This window comes from Halichondria panicea, chromosome 17 (genome assembly GCF_963675165.1).
Source record: "Halichondria panicea chromosome 17, odHalPani1.1, whole genome shotgun sequence".
Taxonomy (NCBI): domain Eukaryota; kingdom Metazoa; phylum Porifera; class Demospongiae; order Suberitida; family Halichondriidae; genus Halichondria; species Halichondria panicea.
This window is the reverse complement of record NC_087393.1, coordinates 5,285,258-5,304,311: the sequence shown is the minus strand read 5'-3', so window position 1 is coordinate 5,304,311 and position 19,054 is coordinate 5,285,258. Positions and strand designations below refer to the sequence as shown.

Genomic DNA, 19,054 nt, shown 5'->3' with positions numbered 1-19,054 from the left:
TGTCAACAATCATGATTGGCTATGAATATCATTACCGTTTGATTAATTGTTGTACAATTAGACTATTCTAACTCTACTAAGCTAGCTAAGTGTAGAGGCTAGTCAGATAGACATTTATTTATCTAGCTATATCGGCAAGAGAGCAAGTATTGAAGGTGGTCTGACAACCAGTTGCAGCAAGTACAATCAAATTATTCCTTGATGCTCTAGTACACATCACAGTGTGTGTGTGTGTGATCAGATCATAGACTTTCTGATGTCTAGTAGAAGTAATATGGATGGTTCAGAGCGTAGGACAAAGCTACGGTTAACTGGTGAGTGCGACTGACTTGTGTGGTGGTCCTGTATTCAAATGAGAGGCCTAGTTTAATACATATAGTAATACTTCTTGTTTGAATATTAAATAATAAGCTGCATGTACGTATATACTAAATAATCATATTATCTTGTGAACCCACTTCCCAAACCCAGTGCACTCGGCCAAGAATCTCAGCAAGAAGGAATTCTTCAGTAAGTGCTCATCACGTACACACTGCAGCACATTACCAACCGTACATAACCACACAAGCCAATTGATTGATCTCTGTTGACCCCCCACAGAGCTGCCTGACCCGTTTGCCAAGATCAGTGTAGACGGTAGCGGGCAGTGTCACTGTACAGAGGTGATCAAAGGAACTCTCGATCCTAAATGGAATCAACACTACGACTTGTGAGTTGCTTCCAATAATGGTGAACAGTGGAAAAGAGACAGCTAGAGGGGGGAGGGGAGAGGGGTATGCAGACAATACGACTTGTGAGTTGGTTATATACCAACCTGAAACTGATGTGTATTTATGGTTCTCCTATTATTGGATACGTTTGTGGTGGTCGTGTAGGATGCCTCACTTATTGGTGGTTGCCTCACTTATTGGTGGTCGCCATTAATGGTGTATTATGATAATGGTGATTGTTGTGAGGTGGTTGTAGGGTCAGACGGTGGCTGCCCTCGATCACTCTGAATATGATAATATCTGTGTTGGGTGTCTAGTGCGGGTGTGTGGCGGCAATGGAGGTGCTATAACTAAGTTAGGGATCATGAATGGAGGACAGTCTATAGTCTGGTTGGCTCCAACCCTGTGTCTTTGATTGCCCAACTCAAGCAATGCAGAGCACTCTTGTTGAACATTGTTCAAGATATTTGTCCATTACTGTCTGCATGTTCACAGCTGACTGGGCTGTGTTGTTGAGCCCTAGCACTCACTCTCTGTGTCTAGCTGCTCCTCCAGACACAGACAATTAACACTACTGATGAGTGTACATAAGTTACTAACTACCTCCAGCTACCTAGCAACCACAGAGTATAGGCCCTTCAAAAGCAGGAAGCTTCCCAGTATACTGAAACAATACATGTAGTGTCTGGAGTGGGCTCTCTAAAACACTGGTCATAATTGTTATTAAGGGGCGCAATTAATCTCAGACTTGTAATGTCTAGTTTTGGTTTACTTTGGAGCCTATTAGTAGAGGGTCATATTTCATTCTGGTGTCTGGATATATATTGTTCATTTCCTGCCCAACTGCAGGTTTCTGAGTCGCTCGGACTCGGTGACTGTGAGCGTATGGAATAACAGGAAGGTGAACAGAAAAGAGGGCGCTGGGTTCCTCGGCTGTGTGACCCTTGCACCCACCGTGGTCTCCAGACTCAAGGACACAGGATGTAAGAACATTCATCTCTGTTGTTGTTGGTCCATTTGTGTGCATAAGATAGCTTTCAGGAAAGTGTTGCAAAAACAACGCTATTAATCACAAAGTTCAATGTTAATTATAGTCTGATAACTTGTGCACGTTTTTCGCTGTACAATACACCCCCACCCACGCACTCCCCTCCACACACACACACACACTCCCCTACACACACACACACACACACACACACATACACTCCCCCCCACACATACACACAGACCAGCGACTCAACCTGGCCAGGAACAATGCAGATGACGAGGACATGGTCAAGGGACAGCTGATACGTACGTTGTTAAACACATGTCTCTAGAATATCCCAGACATTACTAAGCTGCCACTCGATTAATAAACATATGTCTATTCCAGACAGTTTTACTGGTAGCACACATGCCCCCACATTGTTATTAGCTTATGTTTTTATACCTGCACATACACTGTATACCTCTAACACCCACTCCACCCACTCCATCTCTCCACACAGTGAGCCTGACATCACGTGATCCTACAAATATCCCGGCAATAGTGAACAACCTGCCAGAAGCTGACGAGCTACCAGAGGGGTGAGCTAACTACCAACCTAATAATATTCATGAGGGCATTTCTGGTGTAGGTGATAAGTAGTGTCTCAATAATGTAAGCCTTACAAATAGTCCATTATTATTATTATTATTTGGCTAGCTAGCCAGTAGGTCTGTGGGATGATTAGAATAAAGACATCTCCTACCTCCACATTGGCACACACTTTAACCTCACTGCTTGTATGTAAGTGTAGCTATGATTGAGTGTATCTCCTGGAGACCGTTGAACACTCTGCTCTGTATAATACTAGTTAAGTTGATTGTCCACTTTTGTGTGTTGTCCCTGCAGCTGGGAGAGCAGACGTACTCCGCACAATCGTCCTTACTTCATCAACCACTATACCCGCACCACGCAATGGCAGAGACCAACAAGGTAATAAGAGGGGGGGGTACTTTTGTGGTGTGTCTGTCTACGGAGGCACTTAGCCTGGGGCTTGTGTACACAAATACTTAGTACTTATATGTTCAGGCCCAATTCTTTGTGGTTTGTACAATACCCTGGAATGATAATGGGTGAGGCCCTGTGTGTGTGTGTGTGTTTTCTGATAGCAAAGCTTCTGGAAGCCTTGGGAAGTGTGAGAGCTTGTGTCTGATTAGCCAGTTAGTTACCGTTCATTTGATGTGTGTTGACTGGTATTTAAAGTAGGCGGATTCTGTTTGGGTTGGCCACAGCTATGCTAGGAATGTAAGCGCACATTCCAATCATTTCGTTTGTACTGTGTTAGTTTAGCACATTAAGACTTTTGTCTCCTTCATGGTTAGATCATGTATGATTGGGGTTAAAGTTTATTCCCCCCCAGGCCTGGCTATGAGAGTGTGCCTGCGGCCCCTCGTCCCACCCACACACGTCTACTCCAACCTCCCACCTCCTCCACCTCATCACCTGTCCCACAACGTACCAGCAGCCCTGTCGTCGTTACTACAACAGGCACACCCACACAAGAACAACTCACAGCCCCGCCCACACAACCTCCACCCCTCACACAACCCCCACCCCCAACACAACCCCCGCCCCCCATAGACTCAGAGCCACAGTCACCAGAGGGTGATGTACTGCCGAGGCTAAGAGGAGGCGGTGCTCCACTCACTAGAAGGCAACTGTACATGAGCAGAAACTTCCTTCATCACGAGTTACAACTACCTGATGGATATGGTGAGTTTTTGTTATTATAGGGGCATCCCCACTGTAGTTTAAGTAGTGCGGTTGTGTCTTTATTTTGTGTACATTCCAGCTGCAATGGGATGGATAGCCAATGCTAAGTATTGTGAAAACTTTCCCACATAGTATATCAATTTTCTGTATTAGTGGACCTCTGTGTAACCTTCTCCCTACCTCCCACAGAGCAAAAAACGACCCCCCAGGGTCAAGTGTACTTCATTCATCGAGCTACTGGTGTGAGCACATGGCATGACCCACGCTTCAGAGATGTGGCCATCGATCCCAACGAGTTAGGACCACTACCAGATGGTTGGGAGGTGCGATACACTGCTCATGGCCGCAAGTACTTTGTTGATCATCTGAGGAGGACCACTCAGTTCACAGGTGTGGGTCTGCCTGCTTTATAGCTACTAGGATCACCACAATGAAATTAACTCTTGTATGCCTGAGTCTAGAAGTATCAAGCTTTATTAGTTCACGTATAATGCTTGCCCTTTGCAGTTAAAATGCTCTCATTGCACATACATGTATAGACATCAGTTTTTAACTATTTTGTATCCCTCCTCCTCGTACCTCGTACAGATCCAAGACTGTCTGAACAAATTTCCTCTCCCACCGAGCCTGCTCCTCCGTCAATTGCACCCCCCACACCACCCCCACCGCCCACTCCACCCTCACAACCAGACCCACCACCTCCCGGCACAGGTCGTGACCTCGTACACAAAATGAGAATGCTGCGATCTCAACTCAACGCCATGCAACCTCAGACTGGTCACTGTCGCTTGGAAGTCTCTCGAAATAATGTGTTCGAAGAGTCTTACCGTCAAATAATGAAGCTTCGAGTGCGAGATTTGAAGAAGAAGCTCCACATACGGTTCAGGGGAGAGGATGGGCTGGATTATGGTGGTATTGCTCGGGAGTGGCTGTACCTGCTCTCTCACGAGATGCTTAATCCGTACTACGGACTGTTTCAATACTCGAGGGACGATGTGTACACACTACAGATCAACCCAAACTCTTCCATTAATCCAGTGAGCTTATGGTTGTCTAGAGTGGTTGTACGAATAGAATATGAATACGTATACAGGGAAACTTTAGTTATGGTGCAAGTTTACATATTATTGTTAGTAATTCTAGACATAATTATATATAGGCCTATAGTTTGACCTTCCTGTTTAGTTTGCTTCAACAACCTGATAGGAAATACCCATTTCCTTTAAATCACAGACAGACTCACTTGTAGTCTAACCCCTACAACCGGTACTACTATCCACTGTGTGTGTGTGTGTAGTTAAGCATCCTCTGATGACTGTGTGTATGTACTACTCTGTTACAGGAGCACTTGTCCTACTTCTACTTTGTGGGTCGTGTGATTGGCATGGCTGTGTTTCATGGGCTCTATATAGACGGAGGGTTCACTCTGCCCTTCTACAAGCAGCTGCTAGCACTGCCCACCAACCTCGAGGACCTGCAGACTGTGGACACTGAGTACTACCGATCACTCAAGTGGATGCTGTAAGTTCTCTGTACAGTGCTAGTACGTAGCGCTGAGTATTTGCGAGTTGCTTGGTAATTTTGACTGCTCATAACTTGAGTAAGGATTGTCCAATTTCACAACTAAAATGTTCATTTAGTAGCTCTTTGATAGAGCTACAGATGGTGTGTTTAAATCAATGATTGCTTTTGGGTCCAAATCTTCCATTTTTGAAGAAAAAGATAGCCCTTGTGTTTTCTACAAAATTAGCCTGTTTGAGAGCTATCTTTGACTGCCCATAACTTGAGTAAAGATTGTCCAATTTCAAAACTAAAAAGTGCATTTAATAGCCCTTTATGTGATGTGTGTGATGTACTGATTATTGTTGTCAGGTATGATATTATAAATACCAATTCATGCACACACACACACACACACACACACACACACACACACACACACACACACACACACACACACACACACACACACACACACACACACACACACACACACACACACAGGGACAATAGTGTAGAGGGTGTGTTTGACGATCAAACCTTCTGTGTGGACTACGACAAGTTTGGCCGCATGACTCAGCACGACCTAAAGCCTAATGGCCAAGACATTCCAGTCACTAATGAGAACAAGAAGGAGTACGTTCATCTCTATGTGCAGTGGAGATTCAGAGTGGGCGTAGAGAAACAGTTTATGGCAGTGCAGAAAGGATTCCACGAGTTGATTCCCCCTCACCTACTCAAGCAGTTTGATGAGAAGGAGTTGGAGTTGATAGTATCTGGGTTAGGGTCGGTGGATGTCAACGATTGGAAGAGCAACACTCGCCTCAAGAACTGTACACCTGAGTCAGACGTCATTCAGTGGTTCTGGAAGGTGGGTGGGATAGTACTGTGCGGTTAGTAGTGTTGATTGCTCTGTGCTATTATTGGCCTACCATTATTATGACAGTGTATTGTGGTCCGGATGAATACATGTACGTACATTCATTGTTATGACAGAAAAGATTTCATGTTAGATTGTGTGTGCATACATTTATTGTTATGACAGAAAAGGTTTCATGTTAGATTGTGTGTGTGTGTTACGTGTAACACTGTATCAAGAGCACCGTGTATTGTATCACTATGCTAACACTGTACTCCCCCGACCCTTGCAGACTGTGGAGTCTTTTGATGATGAAAAGAGAGCTCGGTTGCTCCAGTTTGTGACGGGGTCTTCTCGTGTCCCCCTGGAGGGGTTCAAGGCTCTTCAAGGCTCCACTGGGGCAGTCGGACCACGACTCTTCACCATACACCTCCTTGAGACAGCCCCACCTGAGAACCTGCCCAAAGCTCATACTTGGTAAGAAAATGACTCTTTCTCCCCCACAACTTTGTAATTATATAGTAAACATTTGTTTCGGTATAGCAGTTCGAATGTAACTTAACTACTACTTGTATACTTTAATTCTAACTGTGTACACACAGTGTACCTCTATGTACTGCCTCACTACCCCCCCCCCCCCCCACACACACACACAGCTTCAATCGTATCGACATCCCTCACTATCGCTCGTATGAGCAGACTAGAAACAAGCTCAAGATGGCCATTGACCACGCCGAGGGATTCTATGTGGAGTGAACACCAACTAACTGCATTACTCTAGATCACAAGATTTTTTATGATTTGACTCTATAATTATTATATAATTTATTGTCCTGCCTTATGTACCTCATAGCAACTGATGTACTTGTTTATAAACTTTGTGTGCAATGTTCACAACAGATGTACATTCCATAATCTTATTCAAAACTGTCTCTTATGCATGGTATGTGAAAGTCGCATACGACAAAATTAAATTAATGGAATAAAAATTACTGGAATGATAAAGTAATTATTATAATCTGCTAACACATCTGTTCCCTTTGACATAAAATCGCAGATGTTTGTTTGACCATTCAGTACCAGCATAGTTCACGCCCACTCGACCTGTACACACGATATCATCATCGGCCAGGTCATGTGATCTAGGCTCCACCCACAAACATGCACAAGATGTCAAGTCCACCTTGTTTAAAGTCTTATCAATATCCAGAGCTTGACAAAGTTTTGCCGGTCCATTACACAAGTCCTTGTCCTTCTTAGCCGACTTCCGTCGAGTGTACATATTCTCCACTCCTGTTACAGGCTCTAAAGCTCGGATCAAAACCGCAGCACCCTCTCCAAGGCTGGACACGTTCACACAAGAGTGGGTACCATACACCGAGTACACATAGCATGTCCCAGGGTCCATGTACATGGCCTCGTTTCGTGGCGTTCGTTTTCCATTGTACGAGTGAGCAGCTTTGTCCTCTCCACCGAGGTAGGCCTCAGTTTCAACAATGGTGGCCGTCAATCGTAAAGTGGGAGAGGTCTCTCTAACGAGTGTGCAGCCGAGGAGGGCTTTGGCCAGGCTCTCACACGGCTGGCTGTAGAAGGCAGTGGCACATCTGTCCGCCTGTCGGGGGAGACAAAACACAGTGGGTAATTATCACGATTATGATGAATTGTTTGATTGGATTGTAATTGCACTGCATTCCATAGACATTGCTACTAGACAGCCGGCCATGATGAAGTAAAATCTTACCTCTTGATCTATTTTCTTCCTCTTAGGCTCAGGGGAGGAGTAGAATTGCTCACTTTGTCTCTTTAGCTTCTTAGCTGCCATGCTGCAAGCACAGGCACCACGCCCCCCCTTTCTTGATGTGCTCTAATTAGAAACAGCCAAAACAAAGATACAGTGAGTTTCTTCTGTAGCTCTAGAGTGAGTTTCTCTAGAGCCCTTGCTGTGATCAAGAGAAGAGTCAGATCCTTGGGATGGCCACTGCTAATGAGAAACAGGCTGTTCGAAAGAGTGAGCTATGACCTTATTTTGTGGCAGCATATAATACTGACAGCATAGTCTTGTTACTGATTAGCTGTTATCATTGTCTACAGTAACTGTGAGTCTGAAGCCAGCTGGAGATGCTCCGACACTCAACAAAAGCAAGTTTCTAGTGGAGAGTGACAAGACTGTGGGTTGGCTGCATCAGTGGCTCAGGAAGGCCATCAAGTGTGAACCAGATGAATCAACAGTAAGTAATTGACATTAAATAGTTGATTAAGTTAATTATATTCGTTTCTTTACGTACAGTTTGTGTATGTGAGTCAGTGCTTTGCCCCTCCGTTGGACCAGGATCTGGACACTCTGCATCAGGTAAGGAGTTGATCACTGTGACTAGGCCTAAGAGAGTGGAGAGAGGGGAAGCATGGTGGAGAGCGGGGGAGGATTGGAGCCATTGCTTTATTACCTCCCTCCCTGTATGCAGTGTTATGGTACTGGAGAGAAGCTCATTCTACACTACTGCAAGTCTCAAGCTTGGGGATGACTGTGTGATTGTGTGTATGTGTGTGTGTCTCTTTTCTGTTTATGTATTAGCACAGTATTGGTGAACTCTTTGCTACGATTTTTCATCAAAATATTTTCACAGTTGAAGTTAACTACTGTACAAGTCATGTATAATAATTATTATATAGCACGAAAAATGAGCAGAAACTAAATTAAAATAATGAAAGTGCATGTGATATTAAATGCTACAATAGTGTTCAGTTTTGTTCAATAGTGAGCTCTCCCATAGAGTCCTCCATGGTGTAGGGGTACCTCCACCTCAGTATACCACCGTCCTCACTCACACTGACTATGTGACGTCCGTCTGGAGAGATCTTGACACTATTGATGTCACCACTGTGTCCTGTACCCACGTGAGTCACATCACCTGCATCATAGTCCCACACCTACACAGTGGAGTGTGTGTGTGTGTGTGTGTGTGTGTGTGTGTGTGTGTGTGTGTGTGTGTGTGTGTGTGTGTGTGTGGGTGTGTGTGGGTGTGTGTGAAGGAGAGTCAATACCGTATTATTTTGTAGATGAAAAGCCTTTGCGATTGAGTCAAATCAGCATAAAAATTGACCTTGCAATAATTATAACTATTGCGTTCTGGCAAGGATCGTTTGTATTTACGATTTTTTGGGCAAATTGATCAACCCTCGCACAGTTCACATAATTATGCTTGATGCTCGCAAAACATTCTAGTAATACGATATTATTACGCACTGTGTATGTACATGTTCAATGTAAGTGTTGTACCAACAATAATACTGATAGTGTGTGTACTTTTCATTTTATTTTTTAGTTACTATACTGTACCTTGATGAACTTGTCTCCTCCTCCAGTGACAAAGAACTTGCCGTGGATGTCCATGCCATTAATGGAGTCGGACTTTGAACCGTCCAGTTCTCTGATCTGTGAGCCATCATACACCTCCCAGTAGCCAATCTTACGGTCTGTCCCAGAGGTAATGATCTGACACTCATCGGGACGATAGCAAACAGTACGGAACATCGTGTTGGCAAATATCACTTGATTGCGAACAAAACGCCTGCAGAGAATTGACAAACTGTGATCCATTCTTTCTATGTTAAAATATAAACATTACATACTCATCCAGGGGGATTTGCTCCCAGCTTCTCCCCCCCCCCCCGGTTCTTATAGGCCCTTGTAAACTTACACTAAGTCCCATATGATGCAGGTTCCATCAGTGCTAGCTGTAACACACTGCAGCATAATTTAGAAACATAGTCATATTAGCAGCACTGCACAATACTGTACAGTGTCCTTACCTCCTGATCGTTGTTGCGTATCTTGATGCAAGTGACTGCTCCCTTGTGTTCCTTGAGAGCTTCTCTCATAAACTGTTTCTTTGGTAATATCTCCCACACTCTCACTTGACCCTCACCGCCGCCACTGATCAGACAACGGCTATTAGATGAACAAGCTACTGCAGTCACGCCCTGATAGAGGGAGGAAGTGGGTATAAGTATTGAAGGAAAATAATAAGATACTGTAAGCTTACACGTCACTTATTACATGAATATTGTGTGTGTGTGGTTACACTGTACCTTGTTGTGGGCATCCTGGATAGTGTACATTGGTTTGCCAGACTCCGGGTAGTACGCACGGATCTTGCCATCATCCCATCCTATGGCATAAGAGCACTCAAAATGATAATAGTTCAAACACCACACACCTACACAGGCTAGTGTAGTTCAGGTACCTGTAATGATAGCCTTTCCATCAGGAGTGATGTTGATAGTGTGACAGGTGATATTAGGTACACTGATCCTAAGCAGCTCCTTCCCAGTCTCAGTATGCCAAACACGAACATCATTCTTACTACTAGTTGCAAACAGCTCCGATGACTCCCTGCAGAACAAAGAATACATAAATAAACACTCCATATACTGGCCATACTGTTTGATCTCTATAATTATTAATTTCATGGCCTAGGGAAGCTTCTGTGCCTGCTCTCAGGCAGTACATATTCACTATATTATTATAGAATTAGTACTCACGTGGGAAAGACAATGTCAGTGACTCCACTGTGGTGACAGGAGGCAATCAATTCAGAGCTGGAGAAATCGTGAAACTGGAACTTGAACATTTGTGAGAGATTTGTCCCCACATAAAACTCTGAGCCATTTCCTCTCAGAGTTATAGAAGTGATACCACCAGCCACCTTGCACGATCGCACTCGCTTAAAGTGGGGAGCCCCTGTGCTTTCCACAATCCTCCCCTCTCCAGTGCCAATGAGGAGGTTGCCTGAGGGCAGAAGATGGATAGCAGTCACCCCCAGACTGTACTTGTCCTTCATAGGCCCATAGTTACTGAACAGACTTGTTGCAATATTCACCTGCACAAAGACAATGGCAGTAATTAGGCTAAGACACACTCTGCATGCTTGTTACCTGCAGTATATCCCCACTGGTGGTCCCACAGTACATGAACTGGTCGTCATGAGAGATTTTAACACAGTTGATGATCCTCTTGAGCTGGCCCAGGTTGCAGTCAGTGGGTATAACCTTACGAGTGGCTGGATTGAGCTCCCACACACGCAGAGTCTTACTGCATAAATTAGAGGAGAAAACAATGACCTCACATCAGACATACATATGGCTATCAAAATACATTCTGTACAGTATGATAGCTACAATATATAGAGCGTGCTGTACAGTATGGTTACTCAGATCTAAATACACCATCGTTCTACAAGTAATAGTAGCTAAGGCAAGGGTTCTTACTTTCCTCCTGTGACGAGGAGATCATCTCTGGTTTTGCTGAATGAGAGGGAGAGGACGGGACCTGTACTCTGCATGGAGGCCAGACTCCCACACACTGCCTCCTTATTGGCTATGTCCCAAATCACAATACTAGAGAGAAAACACATGATTTATAAAACAATTTTAGGCATACATTATAACGGTAGCCCGCACCTGTTGTCGTCTGGTCCTCCAAGAGTGGCCAGAAATTTGTCATTGGGGGAAAATGAAATGGCCTGCACTTTGACCTTGTGTAGGGTCAGTCGGCAATAGAGGGAGCGATTGCTAAACTGCCATATAATGACGTCAGCTTTGAATCCCATGTGTGTCACTTGCCCAGAGGCTAGGAACTCTCCGGACTGGGAGCAAGCAAGACACGAGATGTTATTAGAATGCCCTCGGAGGAAGTCCTGCTCATGATTGACAATGTTCTTGATAATAACATTGCATCCTAGAGGGTAGACGATATGCTGGCCATGAGGATGTGCCAACACACCGCCTGATATGCTCCCTACAAGGATAGATAGGTCAATTGTACATTATCATATCTACTGATGCTACTTTTAGTTACCTTCAAATCCAAGCGTGGACACGAGTTCAAGTGTTTGAATGCCTTCTCCTTCAGACTCCATCTTGTTTTAGTGTGGTTGTCATAGAAACAATTTCATTGTTTTTTACAGTTACATTATCGACCTTTACCATAATTATTATGCTGAGTCAGCATAAACTTGACCTTTTAATTTAGACTCTGACCTTTGTACTTTATTGTTTAGCTTAACAATCATTACCACATCACTGATTTCTACATTTTCAACTAGCTGCTACATACTATACATACTAGTACATAACACTAAAAGCATAGGCGAATAAGAACTTTGTTTATTGTTTGAGGTGAGCTACGGCTACAGAAATGTCTGTCATACAAAGACATAAGAATTGGTGGAATGAAGTTCTGTGGAAACCAAAGAAAGCACACTCCCTGGAACAGCTGAAGTGAGATATGTGTTGAGGGCCTAGAGATGATCGTCTGTGGTATAATATAAATGAGAGCTTTTTTACGTGAGCTGAAATACGATCACACACTCAGGTTCAATTACCAAGTACTTCAGCGCAACACAGTGGTGACAGATCACAACAGACAGCTACTGGTGGAGACATTCAGGTCCATTGCTGAGATCCTCATCTGGGGTGATCAAAATGACTCGAGGGTATTCGAGTAAGCCTCTCGTAATCATGTCTGATATTTGCTATTTATTTAATATTTCTGTAGCTTTTTTTTGGAGAAGAATATGCAATCTTTCTTTCTCCGAACGCTGACACAGAGGTGTGGTCGGTTTGTGTGTGTGCAGCTACTGCAGACACTTAACATTCTGTTTGAAAACATCAAAAATGAGACGGCCATCTGTAAGGAATTGTCACCGTGTGTGTTAACATGTTAAATATACACAACCCGATTCACATAGCCCACTGTACATTAGTTTAGCATCCCTAAAAGATGTTAACTTTTTGTGTCCAAACAAAAATTAGTACAGGAAATCCTATAATACTACCTCCACAGAACAGCATTACCCTTACCCCCCACCATGCTCCCCCCCACAGAACAGCATTACCCTTACCCCCACCATGCTCACCCCCCACAGACTACCTCCTCTCCAACAACCATGTGAACTCCATCATTGTCCTCAAGTTGGACTTCTCTGATGAGGAAGTGCTGGCTTACTACATCTCCTTTGTCAAGACTCTCTCCTTCAGACTCAACTCTCACACTATACATTTCTTCTACAACGAGCATCTTAGGGACTTCCCCCTCTACACGGAGGCTATAAAGTTCTTCAACCATTCTGAGACTATGGTACGAATTGCAGTGAGGACACTCACACTCAACGTCTTCAAAGGTGAGGCTGTGTGTGTGGGTGTGTGTGTGTGTGTGTGGAAAGTGTGAGGCTGTGTGGGGTGTGAGGCTGTGTGTGTATTGATGCTTGATGCTTATAGACAAGACCTTGTATGCAACTCCTTGTATAGAGATTTTCATGTAGAGGTTGAGGGAATGCTGCAGAGTGTCTTATGCATAAGTTATAATTAAATTACTGCTGGGCTGTATGTAAACCTATGCATGAGTAACTTTACACTCTGAAGCATTCCTCAACCTCCTACATGTACATGTACCTGAAAACCTCTAAGGATGAAATACTAGTATGACAGTGTATTAATAATAAGGATAACTGTGTATCTTTGCTTGCAGTGGATGACAAGAACATGCTTGAGTACATTCGCAACAAGACAGCTGCCCCTTACTTCTCTAACCTGATCTGGTTCATAGGCAACCACATCATAGAGCTGGATGAATGCCTCATCTCACAAGCACAGTCAGTTACTATACTCACATGTACTGTACTAGTAGGTCTGATATGTGTGTAGTTACAGTGTTGTTATTGAAACCAAAATATGTGAATAAAAATTAATTAGCTATCAAGCCTACCTTTTTACTAGTCTCGCGGGCCATACTTTGAAGACTGTAGTATCAAATCAGTTCAATCAGTTAAGTATGGCCCGCGGGACTAACTTGTGCTACATTTTATGTACAGTTATCATAATTATCTGCTATTGTAACAGTAGAACTCTCTGAATGATTATAGTGACATGTATACTTTCTCCTGCAGCCATCTGAATCGTGGTCGTCTCGAGGAGTCAGTGGCTGAGCACTTGGACCACCTCCACTACATTGGTGACATCCAGTCTCTAGGGGTGGAGCCTCTCAATGCCGTCCTAGTGGACCACCTCCTCAACAGACTCCTCATACCTCTCTATGTCTACTCCCTGAGCGACCAGGCTTGGCCGGATGAGGTGTGTGTAGTGCCTAGTACATGTAGGAGGTACCGTATTACTAGAATATTTTGCTGGTGAAAAACCTTGAGCCAAATCAGCAGAAAAATGGACCCTTTGCGATTTAACTCTTGCATTCTGGCAAGGATCGTGTGTAATTACCAGTACTAGTTCAGGTTTTGCGATTATTGTTGCAAAGTGATCAACACTCGCAAAGTTCGCGTATGTTTCATGCTCGCAAAACATTATAGTAATAATTATGGTACATGTATTTATGATTGTTTCTTTTCACAGGAGGAAAGCCCTCGCATCAGCTCCAAGATAGCACTCTTTCTGCTCTCTCAAGTGAGAACAACTGCTCTAGTTGGTACTGTTTTAACCCCCCCCCCTCCCTGTCCAGGTGTTCCTGACTCTCAGTAACCCGGCTGTGGTCACCCAGCTAGCCTACTTCATTCTGACTGGAGACTCCACCCTCTCCCTACCGCCCTCTCTCTCAGCTACCCCATCCACGGTCGGTGAAATATTGAAGCTCTCGATCATAACTTGATATTACCCCCCACACGCACGCAGGATAACAAGAGGGACAGTGCATCGTTCAGTGGAGTGTGTGCTTTTGTACCCCCCACAGCTAGTCTAGACGTCTCCCTCAACTCGGAGACAGTGCCTGGGGCCAGTGGATACATACCAGCACGTCCAGTCACCGTACGGAACAGAATCAGTGGCAGGAACAAAGAGGAGATCGGTACAGTCACTTACATACATGTAAATTTTAATTCCTGTATACAAACAACCCTGTTCCCATCACCTTAAAAGCCAAAAGAAGAAATGCTCTAATAGACCTCAAGTGTGTAGACTACCATATAGCGGGTAATTTTTGCGGGGTAAAAAATTTGTTATTTTTGTGGGCAAGCTGACCTCCACGAAATTTTAACGTAGGCATGGCTTACCGGAACGTATAAATGCAGTGCAGGCAACGAGACTAAACAAAATTTTTACTCGCTAAAACCACCGTTTTCCAGATAAACGAATTTTTTACCCCACGAAAATTACCCGCTACACGGTAAGCGTACAGAGCCTAATAGTGGTCCCACTGTGTAGTGATTGACTTCTGTATTCTGTACCTGCTAAGGTTAAGTGATTGGCCTTGTTTGTTAGTATATACACGAGATGATCCTCATGTCATTTTTTCATTCCTCCAGTAGAGGAGGGCTCGAGTACGGAGTCCATGTCTCACATGCGTCAAGCTCAAGGTCATGCGTCCAGTAGTGTGGAGGGCTACACTGACACTGTGGTGGACCAGCAATACGTGCTCATCGAGGCTTCTCCACACGCTGACGTTAGTCTCATACCACCTGTACTGTAGTCGTGTGTACCACCTGTGCGTTAAGTATGTGTGGAGGGTTTCTTGCTTGTTAGGAAAACTAACAGTGAACGGATAGTGTACAATAGCTAGCAAGGTCAATCATTCATACTACATTGTAGGGGCTTTATTAGTAGTGTGCTGACATTGCTGCAGCCATTGTAACAATGTGTTTGTGTCTGTGTAGAGTGTTCTGGCTGCCCAGCAACCAGCGGCTCCAGAAGGTCAGAGTCCATCGCAAAAGAGCCCAGCAAGAAAGAGCCCTAAGAGAAGTGTGAGTAACTTGTGTTCAACGAATTTAAGAATCCACCTTATTCAACATTAATATTAATTTTAGTACTCTTAGCTATTATGTCATTACAGGCAAAGACCCCTCCCACCTCTCCGAGTCACCATGGCAACATCCCTGTAGTGAGCACAGTCTTCCTGGACGCCCTCATGAGTGCCCTCGCTGTGCGCTCAGACGATTCAAAGTGTTTGTTTGCTCTGGCTCTCATTTACTCACTGGTCAAGAATAAAGGTCAGCCTGACACCACCACACAGCTGTAATAATTATAGGCAATACCCTAATAGACATGTACTGTGTGTACTCATAGTTGTACTGTATATGCTCGTTATGCTGCTGGTTATTGCTCAGGTGTTCACCCTCGTCTACTGGAGGCCTTCTCCCTCACTCCTCTATCATCTCAGGTAAGCAGCTCTGAGTGTGTGCTTATCCTTGAAGGCTACTGTTGATGCTACATTATGGATGGCCACTAGCTGTAGTCTGTTTTATACAGTGTGTGTGTGTGTGTGTGTGTGTGTGTGTGTGTGTGTGTGTGTGTGTGTGTGTGTGTGTGTGTGTGTGTGGCATAATTGGACTTCTATCTGTGGTGTAGGGCTCCAAGGCTACAGGCTATAACAATGAGGTCATCACGCTCATCCTCTCGATCTTGGATACCTCCACTGTCACCAGTAACTGTATCCGATTGGTTACGCTCAAAATGGCCACCATGTTGCTCAAGCTGTTGCTCGGAGGGGATAGTATGACATCACCTGGTGCTCATGTGACTGGACTAAGCGACCACCACATTGCACTCATTGAGAGCATATACGAATCATCCATACTACAGCTACGACTGTTTTACAAGGTGTGCATGCATATTTCCAGTTTGACCACATGACCTTTGAACTTGACCTCTAACCCCAGGGAACGGCAGACGAGATTTTCCTGGACATGTTTGAAGATGAGTATCACAACGAAAAAGTACGCGTCTAAAATTTACAATTTCCACAATTTTTTATATTTATAATCCTCCATCTTGCCCCCCCCCCTCCAGTCTTTTCATGTGAAGGTGCCATACCTGATGATGGATGCTGCCATGCTCCTCCCACCAACTGACACGCCCCTAACTGGAATAGACTTCACACGGCGACTACCCTGTGGAGAGAACGAGAGAGCTCGCAAAGCAATGAGAGTCTTCTTTGCCATCAGAATGCTGAGTCAGCAAATGTCTGGGACAGAGGAACGAGAATTACCTCTCACGTTGCCTAGCAACTCGGGTCAAGTGGGGGACGTTGTTGACCTAAGTGAGTGTGTTCGAATATAATTAGTGGTTTTTACGTATTTATTTATCTGATTAAAGTTTCTGCAAGTTTGTAAATAATTGTAAGCTGTGTGTTTCTTGTCTATAGATAACTGTGACCTTGTGGCTTGTGTTGTCACTATTGGTGAGAAGGCGTCGAATCATTTCATGGTTGTCACGGAGACAGAGTTCCTTCTAGTTGACCCGGACAAAACCAGACTTGGCTGGGGAATCATCCACTTTATTGCTTTCCTACAGGTGGGTCCATAACTTGAATCTTTCAGCAGCCATTAATTTTAGTATCGTTGATCCAATGTCAAAAATTTTATGATTTTCTGAAAGCTGAGAAAGAGACCTTTCAAATGATGCGTTTCGATCCAAAATTTTGTCGGGGTTATAATTTGCCATTTTTCGGCCTTGGACCATGGGCTATTATCCATGGTATCGCCAAATTGCAAATTATTTTATTTCTCAAATATGAAATTTGATGACATCATTTGAAAGGTCTTTTTCTAAGCTTTCAGAAAATCATAAAATTTTTGAAGTTATGGCAGCTAAGATAGTGTGTTTAGATCAAAGTCCAAATATTCCATTTTTAAAGGCTGGAAATTCGGTATAAGTTTGACTGCCACTAACTTGAACTATAATTGTTCAATTTCAGTGTCTTAAGCATCGTTTGAGTATAATTGAAAGACAAGTCTTAAATCAACAATTATTAAACAAGGCATACACGCACCAATAGTTCATTAACCTCTACTGCAATCATTCCCTCACAATGCCCCGCCCCCTTGCAGGATGTGGACATCACGGCTGATCCTGCCACTAGCTGCTCCCTATTTGTCACTATCCACAGCCGCGCCTCCAAACAGAAGAAGCCGGCTCTCTCCGGTCGTTTCCAATTCGAGGACCACATTCGATGCATTGCCGCTAAGCAAGTCATCCAGCGATCCAGAGACAAACTTCGAGGAGCCAAAATGACAAGAATTGCTAAAATGTTGCATATTCCGCTCCCTGACTCCCACCCATCTTCCCTGTCCATCCCCGGAGCCACTGGACATCATTACAATCATCAATCGTCAGTTATTAGTCTCACCCCCACTCCGGATGATCCAAGGCCCATATCACCGTCTACCGCCCACCAGATGTTCGCACCAGCTGGAGCTAATCACACGTCTGCCCCTGACGATCAGGACAACATAGAGATGTCTAATCTTCGATATTCCACTCTATTTCAATCATCTCACGAACATATTCTCGACTCCTCTATACGACTAGCCTTGCCTTACGCTGAGGATCAAACAGTTCATCTGGACACTGCACGTATGGGAGTACGGTATCATCGAGACTGGTCTTCCTCACCATCTCCTAGCTGTGAGGTTGACACACTTGAATCCTCAGGCCCTGAAGATTCTCTCCTGACCCTTCAAGATAGCGAGGAATGTGCAGCTGTCGGCTACAGTGTAACAAAGCTGAAGGAGTCTCCTGTAGAGAGGAGGAAGAAAGAACAACAAGAGGATGGAGGTCGTATTGTTGAGTGTGGTGCTCTCACTATCATAGTTAGCAGCGAACAAGACAAGCCCTCGGAGAACAATAATGAGGATACCTCTGCCATTAATCAGACTGTTGAGGAACCCCCTCTCGTTACTCAGACTGCGGAGGAAGCCCCTATCATTACTCTAACTGCGGAGGAAGCCCCTATCATTACTCTAACTGCGGAGGAAGTCCCTATCGTTATCGAGGAAGCTCCTGTCGTTACTCAAACTGTGGAGGATGTCCCTATCATTACCGAGGAAGCCCCTGTCGTTACTCAGACTGTAGAGAATGCCCCTCTCATTACTCTAACTGCGGAGGAAGCCCCTATCGTTACTCAAACTTTGGAGGATGTCCCTATCATTACCGAGGAAGCCCCTGTCGTTACTCAGGCTGTGGAGGAAGCCCCTGTCGTTACTCTAACTGCGGAGGAAGCTTCTGTCGTTACCCAGACTGTGGACTCTATTATTTTAGATTTAGAATCCCTGTAGTTTGCTGTGTGTATTGTTTTTTGTTTAGATACTTGTGTGAATGTGTTTTTGTTGTGCAAGTAAAAGAAAAAATTAACTAATTCTGGTTTTGTGTGACGTCACTATATTAAATCCTCAAGATTAGCCGCGGCTTGTATAAATTTTTTGGTGACCTCGAGGTTATACCGCAACACCCTGCGATATCGTG

The 19,054-nt window shown here is 44.2% G+C and overlaps 5 protein-coding genes across 6 annotated transcripts; 3 read left to right on the top strand and 2 right to left on the bottom strand.

Annotated features, from left to right (window-relative positions):
- The first annotated feature begins 30 nt into the window (after positions 1-30).
- On the top strand, positions 31-6,739 carry LOC135351732 (E3 ubiquitin-protein ligase SMURF2-like). The gene is made up of 14 exons (XM_064550817.1): positions 31-314; positions 472-510; positions 601-709; positions 1,560-1,693; positions 1,941-2,006; positions 2,204-2,282; positions 2,590-2,673; positions 3,101-3,453; positions 3,643-3,843; positions 4,042-4,490; positions 4,796-4,974; positions 5,458-5,824; positions 6,105-6,289; positions 6,469-6,739. The coding sequence occupies exons 1-14, from the start codon at positions 257-259 to the stop codon at positions 6,566-6,568; spliced, it is 2,403 nt and encodes an 800-aa protein (XP_064406887.1). The 5' UTR covers positions 31-256; the 3' UTR covers positions 6,569-6,739.
- LOC135351748 (uncharacterized) lies at positions 6,714-7,663 on the bottom strand. The gene is made up of 2 exons (XM_064550835.1): positions 7,554-7,663; positions 6,714-7,424 (listed from the first exon to the last, which is right to left on the bottom strand). The coding sequence occupies exons 1-2, from the start codon at positions 7,632-7,634 to the stop codon at positions 6,825-6,827; spliced, it is 681 nt and encodes a 226-aa protein (XP_064406905.1). The 5' UTR covers positions 7,635-7,663; the 3' UTR covers positions 6,714-6,824.
- Positions 7,664-7,677: 14 nt separating this feature from the next.
- On the top strand, positions 7,678-11,181 carry LOC135351750 (ubiquitin-like protein ATG12). The gene is made up of 5 exons (XM_064550837.1): positions 7,678-7,820; positions 7,904-8,040; positions 8,100-8,162; positions 8,275-8,337; positions 11,172-11,181. The coding sequence occupies exons 1-4, from the start codon at positions 7,784-7,786 to the stop codon at positions 8,332-8,334; spliced, it is 297 nt and encodes a 98-aa protein (XP_064406907.1). The 5' UTR covers positions 7,678-7,783; the 3' UTR covers positions 8,335-8,337; positions 11,172-11,181.
- On the bottom strand, positions 8,437-11,828 carry LOC135351734 (cilia- and flagella-associated protein 52-like). Its single transcript, XM_064550819.1, has 11 exons — positions 11,670-11,828; positions 11,273-11,609; positions 11,081-11,209; positions 10,748-10,904; positions 10,355-10,692; positions 10,057-10,205; positions 9,902-9,981; positions 9,623-9,793; positions 9,511-9,557; positions 9,150-9,381; positions 8,437-8,740 (listed from the first exon to the last, which is right to left on the bottom strand). The coding sequence occupies exons 1-11, from the start codon at positions 11,728-11,730 to the stop codon at positions 8,552-8,554; spliced, it is 1,890 nt and encodes a 629-aa protein (XP_064406889.1). The 5' UTR covers positions 11,731-11,828; the 3' UTR covers positions 8,437-8,551.
- Positions 11,829-11,872: 44 nt separating this feature from the next.
- Positions 11,873-18,963, top strand: LOC135351724 (protein CLEC16A-like). 2 transcript variants are annotated; one of them, XM_064550806.1, is made up of 18 exons: positions 11,873-12,091; positions 12,186-12,314; positions 12,369-12,502; positions 12,739-12,993; positions 13,341-13,464; positions 13,759-13,942; positions 14,216-14,266; positions 14,322-14,432; positions 14,492-14,663; positions 15,124-15,257; positions 15,469-15,555; positions 15,645-15,801; positions 15,919-15,971; positions 16,160-16,411; positions 16,471-16,527; positions 16,601-16,850; positions 16,956-17,104; positions 17,641-18,963. In XM_064550806.1, the coding sequence occupies exons 1-18, from the start codon at positions 12,009-12,011 to the stop codon at positions 18,865-18,867; spliced, it is 3,609 nt and encodes a 1,202-aa protein (XP_064406876.1). In that variant the 5' UTR covers positions 11,873-12,008; the 3' UTR covers positions 18,868-18,963. The 2 variants fall into 2 exon arrangements, with proteins under 2 accessions (XP_064406876.1, XP_064406875.1); XM_064550805.1 differs by having other exon boundaries at positions 15,121-15,257.
- The last annotated feature ends 91 nt before the right edge of the window (positions 18,964-19,054 follow it).

Excerpts from the sequence above, each read along its gene's own strand:
- LOC135351732 (XM_064550817.1), top strand. The coding sequence starts at position 257 with ATGTCTAGTAGAAGTAATATGGATGGTTCAGAGCGTAGGACAAAGCTA. Across the intron at positions 511-600 it reads CAGCAAGAAGGAATTCTTCA|AGCTGCCTGACCCGTTTGCC; the intron begins GTAAGTGCTCAT and ends GACCCCCCACAG. Across the intron at positions 1,694-1,940 it reads CAGACTCAAGGACACAGGAT|ACCAGCGACTCAACCTGGCC; the intron begins GTAAGAACATTC and ends ACATACACACAG.
- LOC135351748 (XM_064550835.1), bottom strand. The coding sequence starts at position 7,634 with ATGGCAGCTAAGAAGCTAAAGAGACAAAGTGAGCAATTCTACTCCTCC. Across the intron at positions 7,425-7,553 it reads GGAAGAAAATAGATCAAGAG|GCGGACAGATGTGCCACTGC; the intron begins GTAAGATTTTAC and ends CTCCCCCGACAG.
- LOC135351750 (XM_064550837.1), top strand. The coding sequence starts at position 7,784 with ATGGCCACTGCTAATGAGAAACAGGCTGTTCGAAAGA. Across the intron at positions 7,821-7,903 it reads GAAACAGGCTGTTCGAAAGA|TAACTGTGAGTCTGAAGCCA; the intron begins GTGAGCTATGAC and ends CATTGTCTACAG. Across the intron at positions 8,041-8,099 it reads GTGAACCAGATGAATCAACA|TTTGTGTATGTGAGTCAGTG; the intron begins GTAAGTAATTGA and ends CTTTACGTACAG.
- LOC135351734 (XM_064550819.1), bottom strand. The coding sequence starts at position 11,730 with ATGGAGTCTGAAGGAGAAGGCATTCAAACACTTGAACTCGTGTCCACG. Across the intron at positions 10,206-10,354 it reads ACTGACATTGTCTTTCCCAC|GGAGTCATCGGAGCTGTTTG; the intron begins GTGAGTACTAAT and ends TTTGTTCTGCAG. Across the intron at positions 9,558-9,622 it reads TACGCAACAACGATCAGGAG|TGTGTTACAGCTAGCACTGA; the intron begins GTAAGGACACTG and ends ATTATGCTGCAG.
- LOC135351724 (XM_064550805.1), top strand. The coding sequence starts at position 12,009 with ATGTCTGTCATACAAAGACATAAGAATTGGTGGAATGAAGTTCTGTGG. Across the intron at positions 15,258-15,468 it reads AGGCTTCTCCACACGCTGAC|AGTGTTCTGGCTGCCCAGCA; the intron begins GTTAGTCTCATA and ends GTGTCTGTGTAG. Across the intron at positions 15,972-16,159 it reads TCACTCCTCTATCATCTCAG|GGCTCCAAGGCTACAGGCTA; the intron begins GTAAGCAGCTCT and ends TCTGTGGTGTAG.